The sequence below is a fragment of the Somniosus microcephalus genome, unplaced genomic scaffold (assembly GCF_052327205.1).
Source record: "Somniosus microcephalus isolate GS21.2 unplaced genomic scaffold, FLI_Smic_1.0 unresolved_chr1, whole genome shotgun sequence".
In the NCBI taxonomy this organism is placed as follows: domain Eukaryota; kingdom Metazoa; phylum Chordata; class Chondrichthyes; order Squaliformes; family Somniosidae; genus Somniosus; species Somniosus microcephalus.
In genome coordinates, this window is record NW_028225179.1 from 37,983,232 (window position 1) to 38,001,204 (window position 17,973).

Here is a 17,973-nt window from a genome sequence, read left to right on the forward strand (position 1 = left end):
TGGGAGTGTTTGATGGGACAGTGTAGAGGGAGCTTTACTCTGTATCTAACCCGTGCTGTACCTGCCCTGGGAGTGTGTGATGGGACAGTGTAGAGGGAGCTTTACTCTGTATCTAACCCGTGCTGTACCTGCCCTGGGAGTGTTTGATGGGACAGTGTAGAGGGAGCTTTACTCTGTATCTAACCCGTGCTGTACCTGCCCTGGGAGTGTGTGATGGGACAGTGTAGAGGGAGCTGTACTCTGTATCTAACCCGTGCTGTACCTGCCCTGGGAGTGTTTGATGGGACAGTGTAGAGGGAGCTTTACTCTGTATCTAACCCGTGCTGTACCTGCCCTGGGAGTGTTTGATGGGACAGTGTAGAGGGAGCTTTACTCTGCATCTAACCTTGCTGTACCTGCCCTGGGAGTGTTTGATGGGACAGTGTAGAGGGAGATTTACTCTGTATCTAACCCTGTGCTGTACCTGCCCTGGGAGTGTTTGATGGGACAGTGTAGAGGGAGCTTTACTCTGTATCTAACCCATGCTGTACCTGCCCTGGGAGTGTTTGATGGGACAGTGCAGAGGGAGCTTTACTCTGTATCTAACCCGTGCTGTACCTCCCCTGGGAGTGTTTGATGGGACAGTGTAGAGGGAGCTTTACTCTGTATCTAACCCTGTGCTGTACCTGCCCTGGGAGTGTTTGATGGGACAGTGTAGAGGGAGCTTTACTCTGTATCTAACCCGTGCTGTACCTGCCCTGGGAGCGTTTGATGGGGCAGTGTAGAGGGAGCTTTACTCTGTATCTAACCCGTGCTGTACCTGCCCTGGGAGTGTTTGATGGGGACAGTGTAGAGGGAGCTTTACTCTGTATCTAACCCATGCTGTACCTGCCCTGGGAGTGTTTGATGGGACAGTGTAGAGGGAGCTTTACTCTGTATCTAACCCGTGCTGTACCTGCCCTGGGAGTGTGTGATGGGACAGTGTAGAGGGAGCTTTACTCTGTATCTAACCCGTGCTGTACCTGCCCTGGGAGTGTTTGATGGGACAGTGTAGAGGGAGCTTTACTCTGTATCTAACCCGTGCTGTACCTGCCCTGGGAGTGTGTGATGGGACAGTGTAGAGGGAGCTGTACTCTGTATCTAACCCGTGCTGTACCTGCCCTGGGAGTGTTTGATGGGACAGTGTAGAGGGAGCTTTACTCTGTATCTAACCCGTGCTGTACCTGCCCTGGGAGTGTTTGATGGGGACAGTGTAGATGGAGCTTTACTCTGTATCTAACCCATGCTGTACCTGCCCTGGGAGTGTTTGATGGGGACAGTGTAGAGGGAGCTTTACTCTGTATCTAACCCGTGCTGTACCTGCCCTGGGAGTATTTGATTGGACAGTGTAGAGGGAGCTTTACTCTGTATCTTACCCCGTGCTGTACCTGCCCTGGGAGTATTTGATTGGACACTGTAGAGGGAGCTTTACTCTGTATCTAACCCGTGCTGTACCTGCCCTGGGAGTGTTTGATGGGGACAGTGTAGAGGGAGCTTTACTCTGTATCTAACCCGTGCTGTACCTGCCCTGGGAGTGTTTGATGGGACAGTGCAGAGGGAGCTTTACTCTGTATCTAACCCGTGCTGTACCTGCCCTGGGAGTGTGTGATGGGACAGTGTAGAGGGAGCTTTACTCTGTATCTAACCCGTGCTGTACCTGCCCTGGGAGTGTTTGATGGGACAGTGTAGAGGGAGCTTTACTCTGTATCTAACCCGTGCTGTACCTGCCCTGGGAGTGTGTGATGGGACAGTGTAGAGGGAGCTTTACTCTGTATCTAACCCGTGCTGTACCTGCCCTGGGAGTGTTTGATGGGACAGTGTAGAGGGAGCTTTACTCTGTATCTAACCCGTGCTGTACCTGCCCTGGGAGTGTTTGATGGGACAGTGTAGAGGGAGCTTTACTCTGCATCTAACCTTGCTGTACCTGCCCTGGGAGTGTTTGATGGGACAGTGTAGAGGGAGATTTACTCTGTATCTAACCCTGTGCTGTACCTGCCCTGGGAGTGTTTGATGGGACAGTGTAGAGGGAGCTTTACTCTGTATCTAACCCATGCTGTACCTGCCCTGGGAGTGTTTGATGGGACAGTGCAGAGGGAGCTTTACTCTGTATCTAACCCGTGCTGTACCTGCCCTGGGAGTGTTTGATGGGACAGTGTAGAGGGAGCTTTACTCTGTATCTAACCCTGTGCTGTACCTGCCCTGGGAGTGTTTGATGGGACAGTGTAGAGGGAGCTTTACTCTGTATCTAACCCGTGCTGTACCTGCCCTGGGAGCGTTTGATGGGGCAGTGTAGAGGGAGCTTTACTCTGTATCTAACCCGTGCTGTACCTGCCCTGGGAGTGTTTGATGGGACAGTGTAGAGGGCGCGTTACTCTGTATCTAACCCGTGCTGTACCTGCCCTGGGAGTGTGTGATGGGACAGTGTAGAGGGAGCTTTACTCTGTATCTAACCCGTGCTGTACCTGCCCTGGGAGTGTTTGATGGGACAGTGTAGAGGGAGCTTTACTCTGTATCTAACCCGTGCTGTACCTGCCCTGGGAGTGTTTGATGGGACAGTGTAGAGGGAGCTTTACTCTGCATCTAACCCGTGCTGTACCTGCCCTGGGAGTGTTTGATGGGACAGTGTAGAGGGAGATTTACTCTGTATCTAACCCTGTGCTGTACCTGCCCTGGGAGTGTTTGATGGGACAGTGTAGAGGGAGCTTTACTCTGTATCTAACCCATGCTGTACCTGCCCTGGGAGTGTTTGATGGGACAGTGTAGAGGGAGCTTTACTCTGTATCTAACCCGTGCTGTACCTGCCCTGGGAGTGTTTGATGGGACAGTGTAGAGGGAGCTTTACTCTGTATCTAACCCTGTGCTGTACCTGCCCTGGGAGTGTTTGATGGGACAGTGTAGAGGGAGCTTTACTCTGTATCTAACCCGTGCTGTACCTGCCCTGGGAGTGTTTGATGGGGCAGTGTAGAGGGAGCTTTACTCTGTATCTAACCCGTGCTGTACCTGCCCTTGGAGTGTTTGATGGGACAGTGTAGAGGGAGCTTTACTCTGTATCGAACCCGTGCTGTACCTGCCCTGGGAGTGTTTGATGGGACAGTGCAGAGGGAGTTTTACTCTGTATCTAACCTGTGCCGTACCTGCCCTGGGAGTGTTTGATGGGACAGTGTAGAGGGAGCTTTACTCTGTATCTAACCCGTGCTGTACCTGCCCTGGGAGTGTTTGATGGGACAGTGTAGAGGGAGCTTTACTCTGTATCTAACCTGTGCTGTACCTGCCCTGGGAGTGTTTGATGGGACAGTGTAGAGGGAGCTTTACTCTGTATCGAACCCGTGCTGTACCTGCCCCGGGAGTGTTTGATGGGACAGTGTAGAGGGAGCTTTACTCTGTATCTAACCCGTGCTGTACCTGCCCTGGGAGTGTTTGATGGGACAGTGTCGAGGGAGCTTTACTCTGTATCTAATCCGTGCTGTACCTGCCCTGGGAGTGTTTGATGGGACAGTGTAGAGGGAGCTTTACTCTGTATCTAACCCGTGCTGTCCCTGCCCTGGGAGTGTTTGATGGGACAGTGTAGAGGGAGCTTTACTCTGTATCTAACCCGTGCTGTACCTGCCCTGGGAGTGTTTGATGGGACAGTGTAGAGGGAGCTTTACTCTGTATCTAACCCCGTGTTGTACCTGCCCTGGGAGTGTTTGATGGGACAGTGTAGAGGGAGCTTTACTCTGTATCTAACCCGTGCTGTACCTGCCCTGGGAGTGTTTGATGGGACAGTGTAGAGAGAGCTTTACTCTGTATCTAACCCAGTGCTGTACCTGCCCTGGGAGTGTTTGATGGGACAGTGCAGAGGGAGCTTTACTCTGTATCTAACCCGTGCTGTACCTGCCCTGGGAGTGTTTGATGGGGACAGTGTAGAGGGAGCTTTACTCTGTATCTAACCCGTGCTGTACCTGCCCTGGGAGTATTTGATTGGACAGTGTAGAGGGAGCTTTACTCTGTATCTTACCCCGTGCCGTACCTGCCCTGGGAGTATTTGATTGGACACTGTAGAGGGAGCTTTACTCTGTATCTAACCCGTGCTGTACCTGCCCTGGGAGTGTTTGATGGGGACAGTGTAGAGGGAGCTTTACTCTGTATCTAACCCGTGCTGTACCTGCCCTGGGAGTTTTTGATGGGACAGTGCAGAGGGAGCTTTACTCTGTATCTAACCCGTGCTGTACCTGCCCTGGGAGTGTGTGATGGGACAGTGTAGAGGGAGCTTTACTCTGTATCTAACCCGTGCTGTACCTGCCCTGGGAGTGTTTGATGGGACAGTGTAGAGGGAGCTTTACTCTGTATCTAACCCGTGCTGTACCTGCCCTGGGAGTGTGTGATGGGACAGTGTAGAGGGAGCTTTACTCTGTATCTAACCCGTGCTGTACCTGCCCTGGGAGTGTTTGATGGGACAGTGTAGAGGGAGCTTTACTCTGTATCTAACCCGTGCTGTACCTGCCCTGGGAGTGTTTGATGGGACAGTGTAGAGGGAGCTTTACTCTGCATCTAACCTTGCTGTACCTGCCCTGGGAGTGTTTGATGGGACAGTGTAGAGGGAGATTTACTCTGTATCTAACCCTGTGCTGTACCTGCCCTGGGAGTGTTTGATGGGACAGTGTAGAGGGAGCTTTACTCTGTATCTAACCCATGCTGTACCTGCCCTGGGAGTGTTTGATGGGACAGTGCAGAGGGAGCTTTACTCTGTATCTAACCCGTGCTGTACCTGCCCTGGGAGTGTTTGATGGGACAGTGTAGAGGGAGCTTTACTCTGTATCTAACCCTGTGCTGTACCTGCCCTGGGAGTGTTTGATGGGACAGTGTAGAGGGAGCTTTACTCTGTATCTAACCCGTGCTGTACTTGCCCTGGGAGCGTTTGATGGGGCAGTGTAGAGGGAGCTTTACTCTGTATCTAACCCGTGCTGTACCTGCCCTGGGAGTGTTTGATGGGGACAGTGTAGAGGGAGCTTTACTCTGTATCTAACCCATGCTGTACCTGCCCTGGGAGTGTTTGATGGGACAGTGTAGAGGGAGCTTTACTCTGTATCTAACCCGTGCTGTACCTGCCCTGGGAGTGTGTGATGGGACAGTGTAGAGGGAGCTTTACTCTGTATCTAACCCGTGCTGTACCTGCCCTGGGAGTGTTTGATGGGACAGTGTAGAGGGAGCTTTACTCTGTATCTAACCCGTGCTGTACCTGCCCTGGGAGTGTGTGATGGGACAGTGTAGAGGGAGCTGTACTCTGTATCTAACCCGTGCTGTACCTGCCCTGGGAGTGTTTGATGGGACAGTGTAGAGGGAGCTTTACTCTGTATCTAACCCGTGCTGTACCTGCCCTGGGAGTGTTTGATGGGGACAGTGTAGATGGAGCTTTACTCTGTATCTAACCCATGCTGTACCTGCCCTGGGAGTGTTTGATGGGGACAGTGTAGAGGGAGCTTTACTCTGTATCTAACCCGTGCTGTACCTGCCCTGGGAGTATTTGATTGGACAGTGTAGAGGGAGCTTTACTCTGTATCTTACCCCGTGCTGTACCTGCCCTGGGAGTATTTGATTGGACACTGTAGAGGGAGCTTTACTCTGTATCTAACCCGTGCTGTACCTGCCCTGGGAGTGTTTGATGGGACAGTGCAGAGGGAGCTTTACTCTGTATCTAACCCGTGCTGTACCTGCCCTGGGAGTGTGTGATGGGACAGTGTAGAGGGAGCTTTACTCTGTATCTAACCCGTGCTGTACCTGCCCTGGGAGTGTTTGATGGGACAGTGTAGAGGGAGCTTTACTCTGTATCTAACCCGTGCTGTACCTGCCCTGGGAGTGTGTGATGGGACAGTGTAGAGGGAGCTTTACTCTGTATCTAACCCGTGCTGTACCTGCCCTGGGAGTGTTTGATGGGACAGTGTAGAGGGAGCTTTACTCTGTATCTAACCCGTGCTGTACCTGCCCTGGGAGTGTTTGATGGGACAGTGTAGAGGGAGCTTTACTCTGCATCTAACCTTGCTGTACCTGCCCTGGGAGTGTTTGATGGGACAGTGTAGAGGGAGATTTACTCTGTATCTAACCCTGTGCTGTACCTGCCCTGGGAGTGTTTGATGGGACAGTGTAGAGGGAGCTTTACTCTGTATCTAACCCATGCTGTACCTGCCCTGGGAGTGTTTGATGGGACAGTGCAGAGGGAGCTTTACTCTGTATCTAACCCGTGCTGTACCTGCCCTGGGAGTGTTTGATGGGACAGTGTAGAGGGAGCTTTACTCTGTATCTAACCCTGTGCTGTACCTGCCCTGGGAGTGTTTGATGGGACAGTGTAGAGGGAGCTTTACTCTGTATCTAACCCGTGCTGTACCTGCCCTGGGAGCGTTTGATGGGGCAGTGTAGAGGGAGCTTTACTCTGTATCTAACCCGTGCTGTACCTGCCCTGGGAGTGTTTGATGGGACAGTGTAGAGGGCGCTTTACTCTGTATCTAACCCGTGCTGTACCTGCCCTGGGAGTGTGTGATGGGACAGTGTAGAGGGAGCTTTACTCTGTATCTAACCCGTGCTGTACCTGCCCTGGGAGTGTTTGATGGGACAGTGTAGAGGGAGCTTTACTCTGTATCTAACCCGTGCTGTACCTGCCCTGGGAGTGTTTGATGGGACAGTGTAGAGGGAGCTTTACTCTGCATCTAACCCGTGCTGTACCTGCCCTGGGAGTGTTTGATGGGACAGTGTAGAGGGAGATTTACTCTGTATCTAACCCTGTGCTGTACCTGCCCTGGGAGTGTTTGATGGGACAGTGTAGAGGGAGCTTTACTCTGTATCTAACCCATGCTGTACCTGCCCTGGGAGTGTTTGATGGGACAGTGTAGAGGGAGCTTTACTCTGTATCTAACCCGTGCTGTACCTGCCCTGGGAGTGTTTGATGGGACAGTGTAGAGGGAGCTTTACTCTGTATCTAACCCTGTGCTGTACCTGCCCTGGGAGTGTTTGATGGGACAGTGTAGAGGGAGCTTTACTCTGTATCTAACCCGTGCTGTACCTGCCCTGGGAGCGTTTGATGGGGCAGTGTAGAGGGAGCTTTACTCTGTATCTAACCCGTGCTGTACCTGCCCTGGGAGTGTTTGATGGGACAGTGTAGAGGGAGCTTTACTCTGTATCGAACCCGTGCTGTACCTGCCCCGGGAGTGTTTGATGGGACAGTGTAGAGGGAGCTTTACTCTGTATCTAACCCGTGCTGTACCTGCCCTGGGAGTGTTTGATGGGACAGTGTCGAGGGAGCTTTACTCTGTATCTAATCCGTGCTGTACCTGCCCTGGGAGTGTTTGATGGGACAGTGTAGAGGGAGCTTTACTCTGTATCTAACCCGTGCTGTCCCTGCCGTGGGAGTGTTTGATGGGACAGTGTAGAGGGAGCTTTACTCTGTATCTAACCCGTGCTGTACCTGCCCTGGGAGTGTTTGATGGGACAGTGTAGAGGGAGCTTTACTCTGTATCTAACCCCGTGTTGTACCTGCCCTGGGAGTGTTTGATGGGACAGTGTAGAGGGAGCTTTACTCTGTATCTAACCCGTGCTGTACCTGCCCTGGGAGTGTTTGATGGGACAGTGTAGAGAGAGCTTTACTCTGTATCTAACCCAGTGCTGTACCTGCCCTGGGAGTGTTTGATGGGACAGTGCAGAGGGAGCTTTACTCTGTATCTAACCCGTGCTGTACCTGCCCTGGGAGTGTTTGATGGGACAGTGTAGAGGGAGCTTTACTCTGTATCTAACACGTGCTGTACCTGCCCTGGGAGTGTTTGATGGGACAGTGTAGAGGGAGCTTTACTCTGTATCTAACCTGTGCTGTACCTGCCCTGGGAGTGTTTGATGGGACAGTGTAGAGGGAGCTTTACTCTGTATCTAACACGTGCTGTACCTGCACTGGGAGTGTTTGATGGGACAGTGTAGAGGGAGCTTTACTCTGTATCTAACCCGTGCTGTACCTGCCCTGGGAGTGTTTGATGGGACAGTGTAGAGGGAGCTTTACTCTGTATCTAACCCGTGCTGTACTTGCCCTGGGAGTGTTTGATGGGACAGTGTAGATGGAGCTTTACTCTGTATCTAACCCCGTGCTGTACCTGCCCTGGGAGTGTTTGATGGGACAGTGTAGAGGGAGCTTTACTCTGTATCTAACCCCGTGCTGTACCTGCCCTGGGAGTGTTTGATGGGACAGTACAGAGGGAGCTTTACTCTGTATCTAACCCCGTGCTGTACCTGCCCCGGGAGTGTTTGATGGGCAGTGTAGAGGGAGCTTTACTCTGTATCTTACCCTGTGCTGTACCTGCCCTAGGAGTGTTTGATGGGACAATGTAGAGGGAGCTTTACTCGGTATCTAACCCCGTGCTGTACCTGCCCTGGGAGTGTTTGATGGGACAGTGTAGCGAGAGCTTTACTCTGTATCTAACCCGTGCTGTACCTGCCCTGGGAGTGTTTGATGGGGACAGTGTAGAGGGAGCTTTACTCTGTATCTAACCCGTGCTGTACCTGCCCTGGGAGTGTTTGATGGGGACAGTGTAGAGGGAGCTTTACTCTGTATCTAAACCGTGCTGTACCTGCCCTGGGAGTGTTTGATGGGACAGTGTAGAGAGAGCTTTACTCTGTATCTAACCCAGTGCTGTACCTGCCCTGGGAGTGTTTGATGGGACAGTGCAGAGGGAGCTTTACTCTGTATCTAACCCGTGCTGTACCTGCCCTGGGAGTGTTTGATGGGACAGTGTAGAGGGAGCTTTACTCTGTATCTAACACGTGCTGTACCTGCCCTGGGAGTGTTTGATGGGACAGTGTAGAGGGAGCTTTACTCTGTATCTAACCTGTGCTGTACCTGCCCTGGGAGTGTTTGATGGGACAGTGTAGAGGGAGCTTTACTCTGTATCTAACACGTGCTGTACCTGCACTGGGAGTGTTTGATGGGACAGTGTAGAGGGAGCTTTACTCTGTATCTAACCCGTGCTGTACCTGCCCTGGGAGTGTTTGATGGGACAGTGTAGAGGGAGCTTTACTCTGTATCTAACCCGTGCTGTACTTGCCCTGGGAGTGTTTGATGGGACAGTGTAGAGGGAGCTTTACTCTGTATCTAACCCCGTGCTGTACCTGCCCTGGGAGTGTTTGATGGGACAGTGTAGAGGGAGCTTTACTCTGTATCTAACCCCGTGCTGTACCTGCCCTGGGAGTGTTTGATGGGACAGTACAGAGGGAGCTTTACTCTGTATCTAACCCCGTGCTGTACCTGCCCCGGGAGTGTTTGATGGGACAGTGTAGAGGGAGCTTTACTCTGTATCTTACCCTGTGCTGTACCTGCCCTAGGAGTGTTTGATGGGACAATGTAGAGGGAGCTTTACTCGGTATCTAACCCCGTGCTGTACCTGCCCTGGGAGTGTTTGATGGGACAGTGTAGCGAGAGCTTTACTCTGTATCTAACCCGTGCTGTACCTGCCCTGGGAGTGTTTGATGGGGACAGTGTAGAGGGAGCTTTACTCTGTATCTAACCCGTGCTGTACCTGCCCTGGGAGTGTTTGATGGGGACAGTGTAGAGGGAGCTTTACTCTGTATCTAAACCGTGCTGTACCTGCCCTGGGAGTGTTTGATGGGACAGTGTTGAGGGAGCTTTACTCTGTATCTAACCCCGTGCTGTACCTGCCCTGGGAGTGTTTGATGGGACAGTGTAGAGGGAGCTTTACTCTGTATCTCAGCCGTGCTGTACCTGCCCTGGGAGTGTTTGATGGGACAGTGTAGAGGGAGCTTTACTCTTTATCTAACCCGTGCTGTACCTGCCCTGGGACAGGGCTTTAAACTAATGAAGGGGGAGGGGTGGGAGGATTCAGGAAAGTAAATTTAAATGTCAAGGCTCTAGCGCAGAGTAGAGTTTGGGGTAAAAATAAGCAGAGTGGGTCAGGAAGGGACAGAGAGAGTAACAAAGGTATCAGTGACTAAGGTGACATCAGGGAAAAATAGAAAAAAGTCAGAGCTAAAGGTACTATATGTGAATGCGTAAAGCATTCGCAACAAAACAGATGAATTAATAGCGCAGATAGAAATGAACAGGTTTGATCTAATAGCCATTACAGAGACGTGGTTGCAAAGTGACCAAGGTTGGGAACTAAATATTCCTGGATACTTAACTTTCAGAAGAGATAGGCAAAATGGAAAAGGAGGAGGGGTAGCCCTGGTAATAAAGGATGGGATAAAGACAGTTGAGAGAAAGGATCTTAGCTTCGAAAATCAAGAAGTAGAATCAGTTCGGGTGGAGCGAAGAAACAGCAAGGGGCAGAAAACATTGGTGGGAGTTGTTTATAGGCCCCCAAACAGTAGTTGTAATGTAGGGCAGAGGATAAATCAGGAAATTAGAGGCGCATGTAACAAGGGTAATGGAGTAATCATGGGCGACTTTAATCTACATATAGACTGGGCAAACCAAATTTGCAGTAATAGTGTGGAGGACGAATTCATGGAATGTATGCAAGTTAGTTTTCTAGATCAGTATGTTGAGGAACCAACTAGGGAACAGGCTATTTTAGATCTAGTATTGTGCAGTGAGAAAGGGTTAATTAATAGCCTTGTATTAAAGGGGCCCTTGGGGAAGAGTGACCATAATATGATAGAATTTTATATTCAGTTTAAAAGTGATTTGGTTAAATCCGAAACTGGGGTCTTAAATCTAAACAAAGCAAACTACGTAGGTATGAGGGGCGAGTTGGCTAAGGTAGATTGGGAAACTACATTAAAAGGTATGATGGTAGACAAGCGATGGTTAGCATTTAGAATTGATACATAATTTACAACAAATATACATTCCTTTAAGGCACAAAAACCCCACAGGAAAAGTGGTCCAACCGTGGCTAACAAGAGAAGTTAAAGATAGTATTAGATCAAAGGAAGAGGCTTATAATGTTGCCAAAAAGAGTAGTAAGCCTGAGGATTTTAGAATTCAGCAAAGGAGGACCAATAAATTGATAAAGGGAAAATATAATATGAAAGTAAACTCGTGAGAGACATAAAAAGAGACTGTAAAAGCTTCTATAGGTAGATTAGCGAAAGTAAATGTGGGTCCCTTACAGGCTGAGACAGGAGAAATTATAATGGGGAACAAGGAAATGGCAGAGAAATTAAACAAATACTTTGTGTCTGTCTTCACGGAAGACGACCATGGACCTGATGGTCTACATCCTAGGGTTTTGAAAGAGGTGGCTATATAGTGGATGTATTGGTTGTCATCTTCCAAAATTCCACAGATTCTAGAACGGTTCCCGCGGATTGGAAGGTAGCAAATGTAACACCACTATTTAAGAAAGGAGGGAGAAAGAAAACGGGGAACTACAGACCAGTTAGCCTGACATCAGTAGCAGGGAAAATGCTAGAATCTATTATTAAGGACATGGCAACAGGGCACTTAGAAAATAATAATAGGATTGGGCAGAGTCAACACGGATTTATGAAAGGGAAATCATGTCTGACGAATCTGTTAAGAGTTTTTTGAGGTTGTAACAAGCAGAATAGATAAGGGGGAACCAGTGGATGTGGTGTATTTGCATTTTCAGAAGGCATTCGATAAGGTGCAACACAAGAGGTTATTAAACAACATTAGGGCTCATGGGATTGGGGGTAATATACTGGCATGGATCGAGGATTGGTTAACGGACAGAAAACAGAGAGTAGGAGTAAGCGGGCCAGTTTCGGGTTGGCAGGCTGTAACTAGTGGGGTACCGCAAGGATCAGTGCTTGGGCCTCAGCTATTCACAATCTCTATCAACGATTTGGATGAGGGGACCAAATGTAATATATCCAAGTTTGCTGATGATACAAAGCTGGGTGGGAGTGTAAGTTGTGAGGAGGATGCAAAGAGGCTTCAAGGGGATATAGACAGGCTAAGTGAGTGGGCAAGAACATGGTAAATGGAATATAATGTGGAGAAATGTGAAGTTATCCACTTTGGTAGGAAAAATAGAAAAGCAGAGTATTTTTTAAATGGTGAGAGACTGGGAAATGTTGGCGTTCAGAGGGACCTGGGTGTCCTTGTACACGAATCACTGAAAGTTAACATGCAGGTACAGCAAACAATTAGGAAAGCAAATGGTATGTTGGCCTTTATTACAAGAGGATTTGAGTATAAGAGTAAAGATGTCTTACTGCAATTATATAGGGCCCTGGTGAGACCACACCTGGAGTATTGTGTACAGTTTTGGTCTCCTTACCTAAGGAAGGATATACTTGCCATAGAGGGAGTGCAACGAAGGTTCACCAGGCTGGTTCCTGGGATGGGGGGATTGTCCTATGAGGAGAGATTGAGTAGACTGGGCCTATATTCCCTAGAGTTTAGAAGAATGAGAGGTGATCTCATTGAAACATACAAAATTCTTACAGGGCTTGACAGGGTAGATGCAGGGAGGATGTTTCCCCTGGCTGGGGAGTATAGAACCAGGGGTCACAGTCTCAGAATAAGGGGTCGGCCATTTAGGCCTGAGATGAGGAGAAATTTCTTCACTCAGAGGGTTGTGAATCTTTGGAATTCTCTGCCCCAGAGGGCTGTGGAGGCTCAGTCGTTGAGTATAATCAAGACAGAGATCGACAGATTTTTGGATATTAAGGGAATCAAGGGATTTGGGGAGAGTGCAGGAAAGAGGAATTGAGGTAGCAGATCAGCCATGATCTTATTGAATGGCGGAGCAGGCTCGAGGGGCCGTATGGCCGACTCCTGATCCTATTTCTTATGTTCTTATGATTGATAGGACAGTGTAGAGGGAGCTTTACTCTGTATCTAACCCGTGCTGTATCTGCCCTGGGAGTGTTTGATGGGACAGTGTAGAGGGAGCTTTACTCTGTATATAACCCCGTGCTGTACCTGCCCTGGGAGTGTTTGATGGGACAGTGTAGAGGGAGCTTTACTCTGTATCTAACCCGTGCTGTACCTGCCCTGGGAGTGTTTGATTGGACAGTGTAGAGGGAGATTTACTCTGTATCTAACCCGTGCTGTACCTGCCCTGGGAGTGTTTGATGGGACAGTGTAGAGGGAGCTTTACTCTGTATCTAACCCGTGCTGTACCTGCCCTGGGAGTGTTTGATGGGACAGTGTAGAGGGAGCTTTACTCTGTATCTAACCCGCGCTGTACCTGCCCTGGGAGTGTTTGATGGGACAGTGTAGAGGGAGCTTTACTCTGTATCTAACACCGTGCTGTACCTGCCCTGGGAGTGTTTGATTGGACAGTGTAGAGGGAGCTTTACTCTGTATCTAACCCGTGCTGTACCTGCCCTGGGAGTGTTTGATTGGACAGTGTAGAGGGAGCTTTACTCTGTATCTAACCCGTGCTGTACCTGCCCTGGGAGTGTTTGATTGGACAGTGTAGAGGGAGCTTTACTCTGTATCTAACCCGTGCTGTACCTGCCCTGGGAGTGTTTGATTGGACAGTGTAGAGGGAGCTTTACTCTGTATCTAACCCGTGCTGTACCTGCCCTGGGAGTGTTTGATGGGACAGTGTAGAGGGAGCTTTACTCGGTATCTAACCCGTGCTGTACCTGCCCTGGGAGTGTTTGATGGGACAGTGTAGAGGGAGCTTTACTCTGTATCTAACCCGTGCTGTACCTGCCCTGGGAGTGTTTGATGGGACAGTGTAGAGGGAGCTTTACTCTGTATCTAACCCGTGCTGTACCTGCCCTGGGAGTGTTTGATGGGACAGTGTAGAGGGAGCTTTACTCGGTATCTAACCCGTGCTGTACCTGCCCTGGGAGTGTTTGATGGGACAGTGTAGAGGGAGCTTTACTCGGTATCTAACCCGTGCTGTACCTGCCCTGGGAGTGTTTGATGGGACAGTGTAGTGGGAGCTTTACTCTGTATCTAACCCGTGCTGTACCTGCCCTGGGAGTGTTTGATGGGACAGTGTAGAGGGAGCTTTACTCTGTATCTAACCCATGCTGTACCTGCCCTGGGAGTGTTTGATGGGACAGTGTAGAGGGAGCTTTACTCTGTATCTAACCTGTGCTGTACCTGCCCTGGGAGTGTTTGATGGGACAGTGTAGAGGGAGCTTTACTCTGTATCTAACCCATGCTGTAACTGCCCTGGGAGTGTTTGATGGGACAGTGTTGAGGGAGCTTTACTCTGTATCTAACCCATGCTGTACCTGCCCTGGGAGTGTTTGATGGGACAGTGTAGAGGGAGCTTTACTCTGTATCTAACCCGTACAGTATCTGCCCTGGGAGTGTTTGATGGGACAGTGTAGAGGGAGCTTTACTCTGTATCTAACCCCGTGCTGCACCTGCCCTGGGAGTGTTTGATGGGGACAGTGTAGAGGGAACTTTACTCTGTATCTAACCCGTGCTGTACCTGCCCTGGGAGTGTTGGACGGGGCAGTGTAGAGGGAGCTTTACTCTGTATCTAACCCGTGCTGTACCTGCCCTGGGAGTATTTGATGGGGACAGTGTAGAGGGAGCTTTACTCTGTATCTAACCCGTGCTGTACCTGCCCTGGGAGTGTTTGATGGGACAGTGTAGAGGGAGCTTTACTCTGTATCTAACCCCGTGCTGTACCTGCCCTGGGAGTGTTTGATGGGGACAGTGTAGAGGGAGCTTTACTCTGTATCTAACCCATGCTGTACCTGCCCTGGGAGTGTTTGATGGGACAGTGCAGAGGGAGCTTTACTCTGTATCTAACCCATGCTGTACCTGCCCTGGGAGTGTTTGATGGGGACAGTGTAGAGGGAGCTTTACTCTGTATCTAACCCGTGCTGTACCTGCCCTGGGAGTGTTTGATGGGACAGTGTAGAGGGAGCTTTACTCTGTATCTAACCCATGCTGTACCTGCCCTGGGAGTGTTTGATGGGACAGTGTAGAGGGAGCTTTACTCTGTATCTAACCTGTGCTGTACCTGCCCTGGGAGTGTTTGATGGGACAGTGTAGAGGGAGCTTTACTCTGTATCTAACCCCGTGCTGTACCTGCCCTGGGAGTGTTTGACGGGAAAGTGTAGAGGGAGCTTTACTCTGTATCTAACCCGGGAGTGTTTGATGAGACAATGTAGAGGGAGCTTTGCCCTGTATCTAACCCCGTGCTGTACCTGCCCTGGGAGTGTTTGATGGGGACAGTAGAGAGGGAGCTTTACTCTGTATCTAACCCGTGCTGTACCTGCCCTGGGAGTGTTTGATGGGGACAGTGTAGAGGGAGCTTTACTCTGTATCTAACCCCGTGCTGTACCTGCCCTGGGAGTGTTTGACGGGAAAGTGTAGAGGGAGCTTTACTCTGTATCTAACCCGTGCTGTACCTGCCCTGGGAGTGTTTGATGGGGACAGTGTAGAGGGAGCTTTACTCTGTATCTAACCCGTGCTGTACCTGCCCTGGGAGTGTTGAATGGGACAGTGTAGAGGGAGCTTTACTGTGTATCTAACCCCGTGCTGTACCTGCCCTGGGAGTGGGATCATCAAGGAATGGGAACAAATAACCAGCAAAGAGCTCACCTTGGATTGTTTCTTGTGGTGAGATTTTGTGGTGTTGGGAGATACATTTTCCCCATCTCCCTCGGTCTCGTTCCCACTGGAATCTTTCTTTCCCTGTTCCTTCACTTCCTCCTCGTTTCCGCTCGAGCTGGATTTCCCGCTGGATGAGCCCTCATCTCCTGAGCGCTCGCTCTTCTTCCCGCTTCCAGCCTTGATCGCCGGCTTCCGCTTGGTGCTGGACTTTGCCCCACCGTCTTGCTCCTCGCTTGAACATCTCCCTTCTTCCGACTCCATCTCCTGCGGAGTGGTGCGCTTGGTTGGCTTGCCCCCGCCGCTGTCCTTACCCCCTCTCCTCCCTCGCCCTTCCTCCTCGCTCTTGCTCGATCCCGAAACCTCTTCCTCGCTCGCCGAGCTCTCTTTCTTGGGTTTCGCGGTGGCCCTGGTTTTGCTCCTCGCACTCTGCTTGTTCCCAGCTCTCTTCTCCTCCACCGCCTTCTTCTGCTGGATCTTCGCTTTATTTCCAGTTGTCTTCGATTTGTGCTCCTCCTCACTTGCCGAGCTCTCTCCGTCCGACGCCTTACCCTTCTGTTTGGCGGCGGATTTCCTGTGACTTCCTTGAACACTCCTCCGCTGTTTCACATTCACGCTCTTGTTGGTCCTTCCCTTCTTCGCCCCTCTCTCCTCTTCACTCTCACTCGATTCTGTTTCATTACTCGCAGCACTTTCTTCCGACACTTTACCCTTTTGTTTGGCGGCGGTCTTCCTTTGACTGCCTTGAACACTCTTCCGCTGTTTCACATTCACGCTCTTGTTGGTCCTTCCCTTCTTCGCCCCTCTCTCCTCTTCACTCTCACTCGATTCTGTTTCTTGTTCCTCGCTCTGGGCACTATCCTCTTCCGAAACCTTACCCTTCTGTTTGACGGCGGTCTTCCTTTGACTGCCTTGAACACACTTCCGCTGTTTCACATTCACACTCGCGTTGGTCCTGCCCTTCTTCGCCCCTCTCTCGTCTTCACTCTCACTCGATTCTGTTTCATTACTCGCAGCACTTTCTTCCGACACTTTACTCTTTTGTTTGGCGGCGGTCTTCCTTTGACTGCCTTGAACACTCTTCCGCTGTTTCACATTCACACTCGCGTTGGGTCTTCCCTTCTTCGCCCCTCTCTCCTCTTCACTCTCACTCGATTCTGTTTCTTGTTCCTCGCTCTGGGCACTATCCTCTTCCGAAACCTTACCCTTCTGTTTGACGGCGGTCTTCCTTTGACTGCCTTGAACACTCTTCCGCTGTTTCACAGTCACGCTCGCATTGGTTCTTCCCTTCTTCGCCCCTCTCTCCTCTTCACTCTCACTCGATTCTGTTTCTTGATCCTCGCTCTGGGCACTATCCTCTTCCGACACTTTACCTTTTTGTTTGGCAGCAGTCTTCTTTCGATTTCCTTCAACACTCTTCATCTGCTGTGCCCCAGCGCTGGATTTTACCCCCCCTTTCTTTTCCCCTCGCTCTTCCTCTTTGCTCTCACTGGCTTCATCACTCTGGCCGCTATCCTCGCCCGACATCCCATTCTTCGACTTGGGGTCGCCGTTCTCCGGCCCCTCCTTTGCCGAGAGGCGCGGTTGGCCGTTCCCGCCTCCCTCGCCCTCCTCTCCGCCACCAATCCCGCCTCCGTCGCTGACCGACCCGCTGCTCTCCTTATCCCCGGCTCCGGGTTTGCCCCCGCCCTCTCGGCCGACGCAGCCCGTCGCTGCCACCCTTCCTTTTTCCAATTCCCCCCCGGGGAGGGTTTCTCGCTTGGCTCTCGGCTCCTCGTCGCCCTCGGAGGCTGAGCCCCCCGGGGATTTCTCAGTCTGCCCCCCGGCCCCATTCTTGGTCAAGACTGATCCCCTTGATCCGTCATCTGGAGATTAAAAAAATCGAAAACAAAGGAAACAAAAACTTAATTCAGATTCAGAGGGATCTGGTACACGAATCACAATAAGTTAACATGCAGGTAAAGCAAGCAGTTGATTCCTGGGATGGGGGGGATTGTCCTATGAGGAGAGATTGAATAGACTAGGCCTATATTCCCGAGAGTTTAGAAGAATGGGAGGTGATCTCATTGAAATGTATAAAATTCTTAGAGAGCTTGACAGGGTCGATTCTAAGAGGCTGTTTCTCCCCTGGCTGGTGAGTCTAGAACTAGAGGTCATAGTCTCAGGCTAAGGGGTCGGCCATTTGGGATAGAGGTGAGGAGATTCTTCACTCAGACGGTGGTGAATCTTTGGATTTCTCTGCCCCAGAGGGCTGTGGAGGCTGAGTCGTTGAGTATATTCAAGACAGAGATCGATAGATTTTTGGACTCTCGGCGAATCAAGGGATATGGGGATCAGACGAGAAAGTGCAGTTGAGGTCGAAGATCAGCCATGATCTTACTGAATGGTGTAGCAGGCTCCAGGGGCCGAATGGCCGACTCCTGCTCCTAATTCTGATGATAATCTATCTCACTCACACTGTCACTCAGTAACCCCTCTCC

At 50.7% G+C, this 17,973-nt stretch overlaps 1 protein-coding gene across 1 annotated transcript in view; it reads right to left on the bottom strand.

Moving 5' to 3' along the window:
• LOC147094644 (uncharacterized) overlaps positions 1-17,973 on the bottom strand; it is a 60,926-nt gene that overhangs the window by 11,498 nt on the left and 31,455 nt on the right. Inside the window, exon 4 of the mRNA XM_085974465.1 lies at positions 15,485-17,358. Within this exon, the coding sequence (XP_085830591.1) occupies positions 15,485-17,358 (1,874 nt within the window). The remainder of the gene's footprint in view (positions 1-15,484; positions 17,359-17,973) is intronic.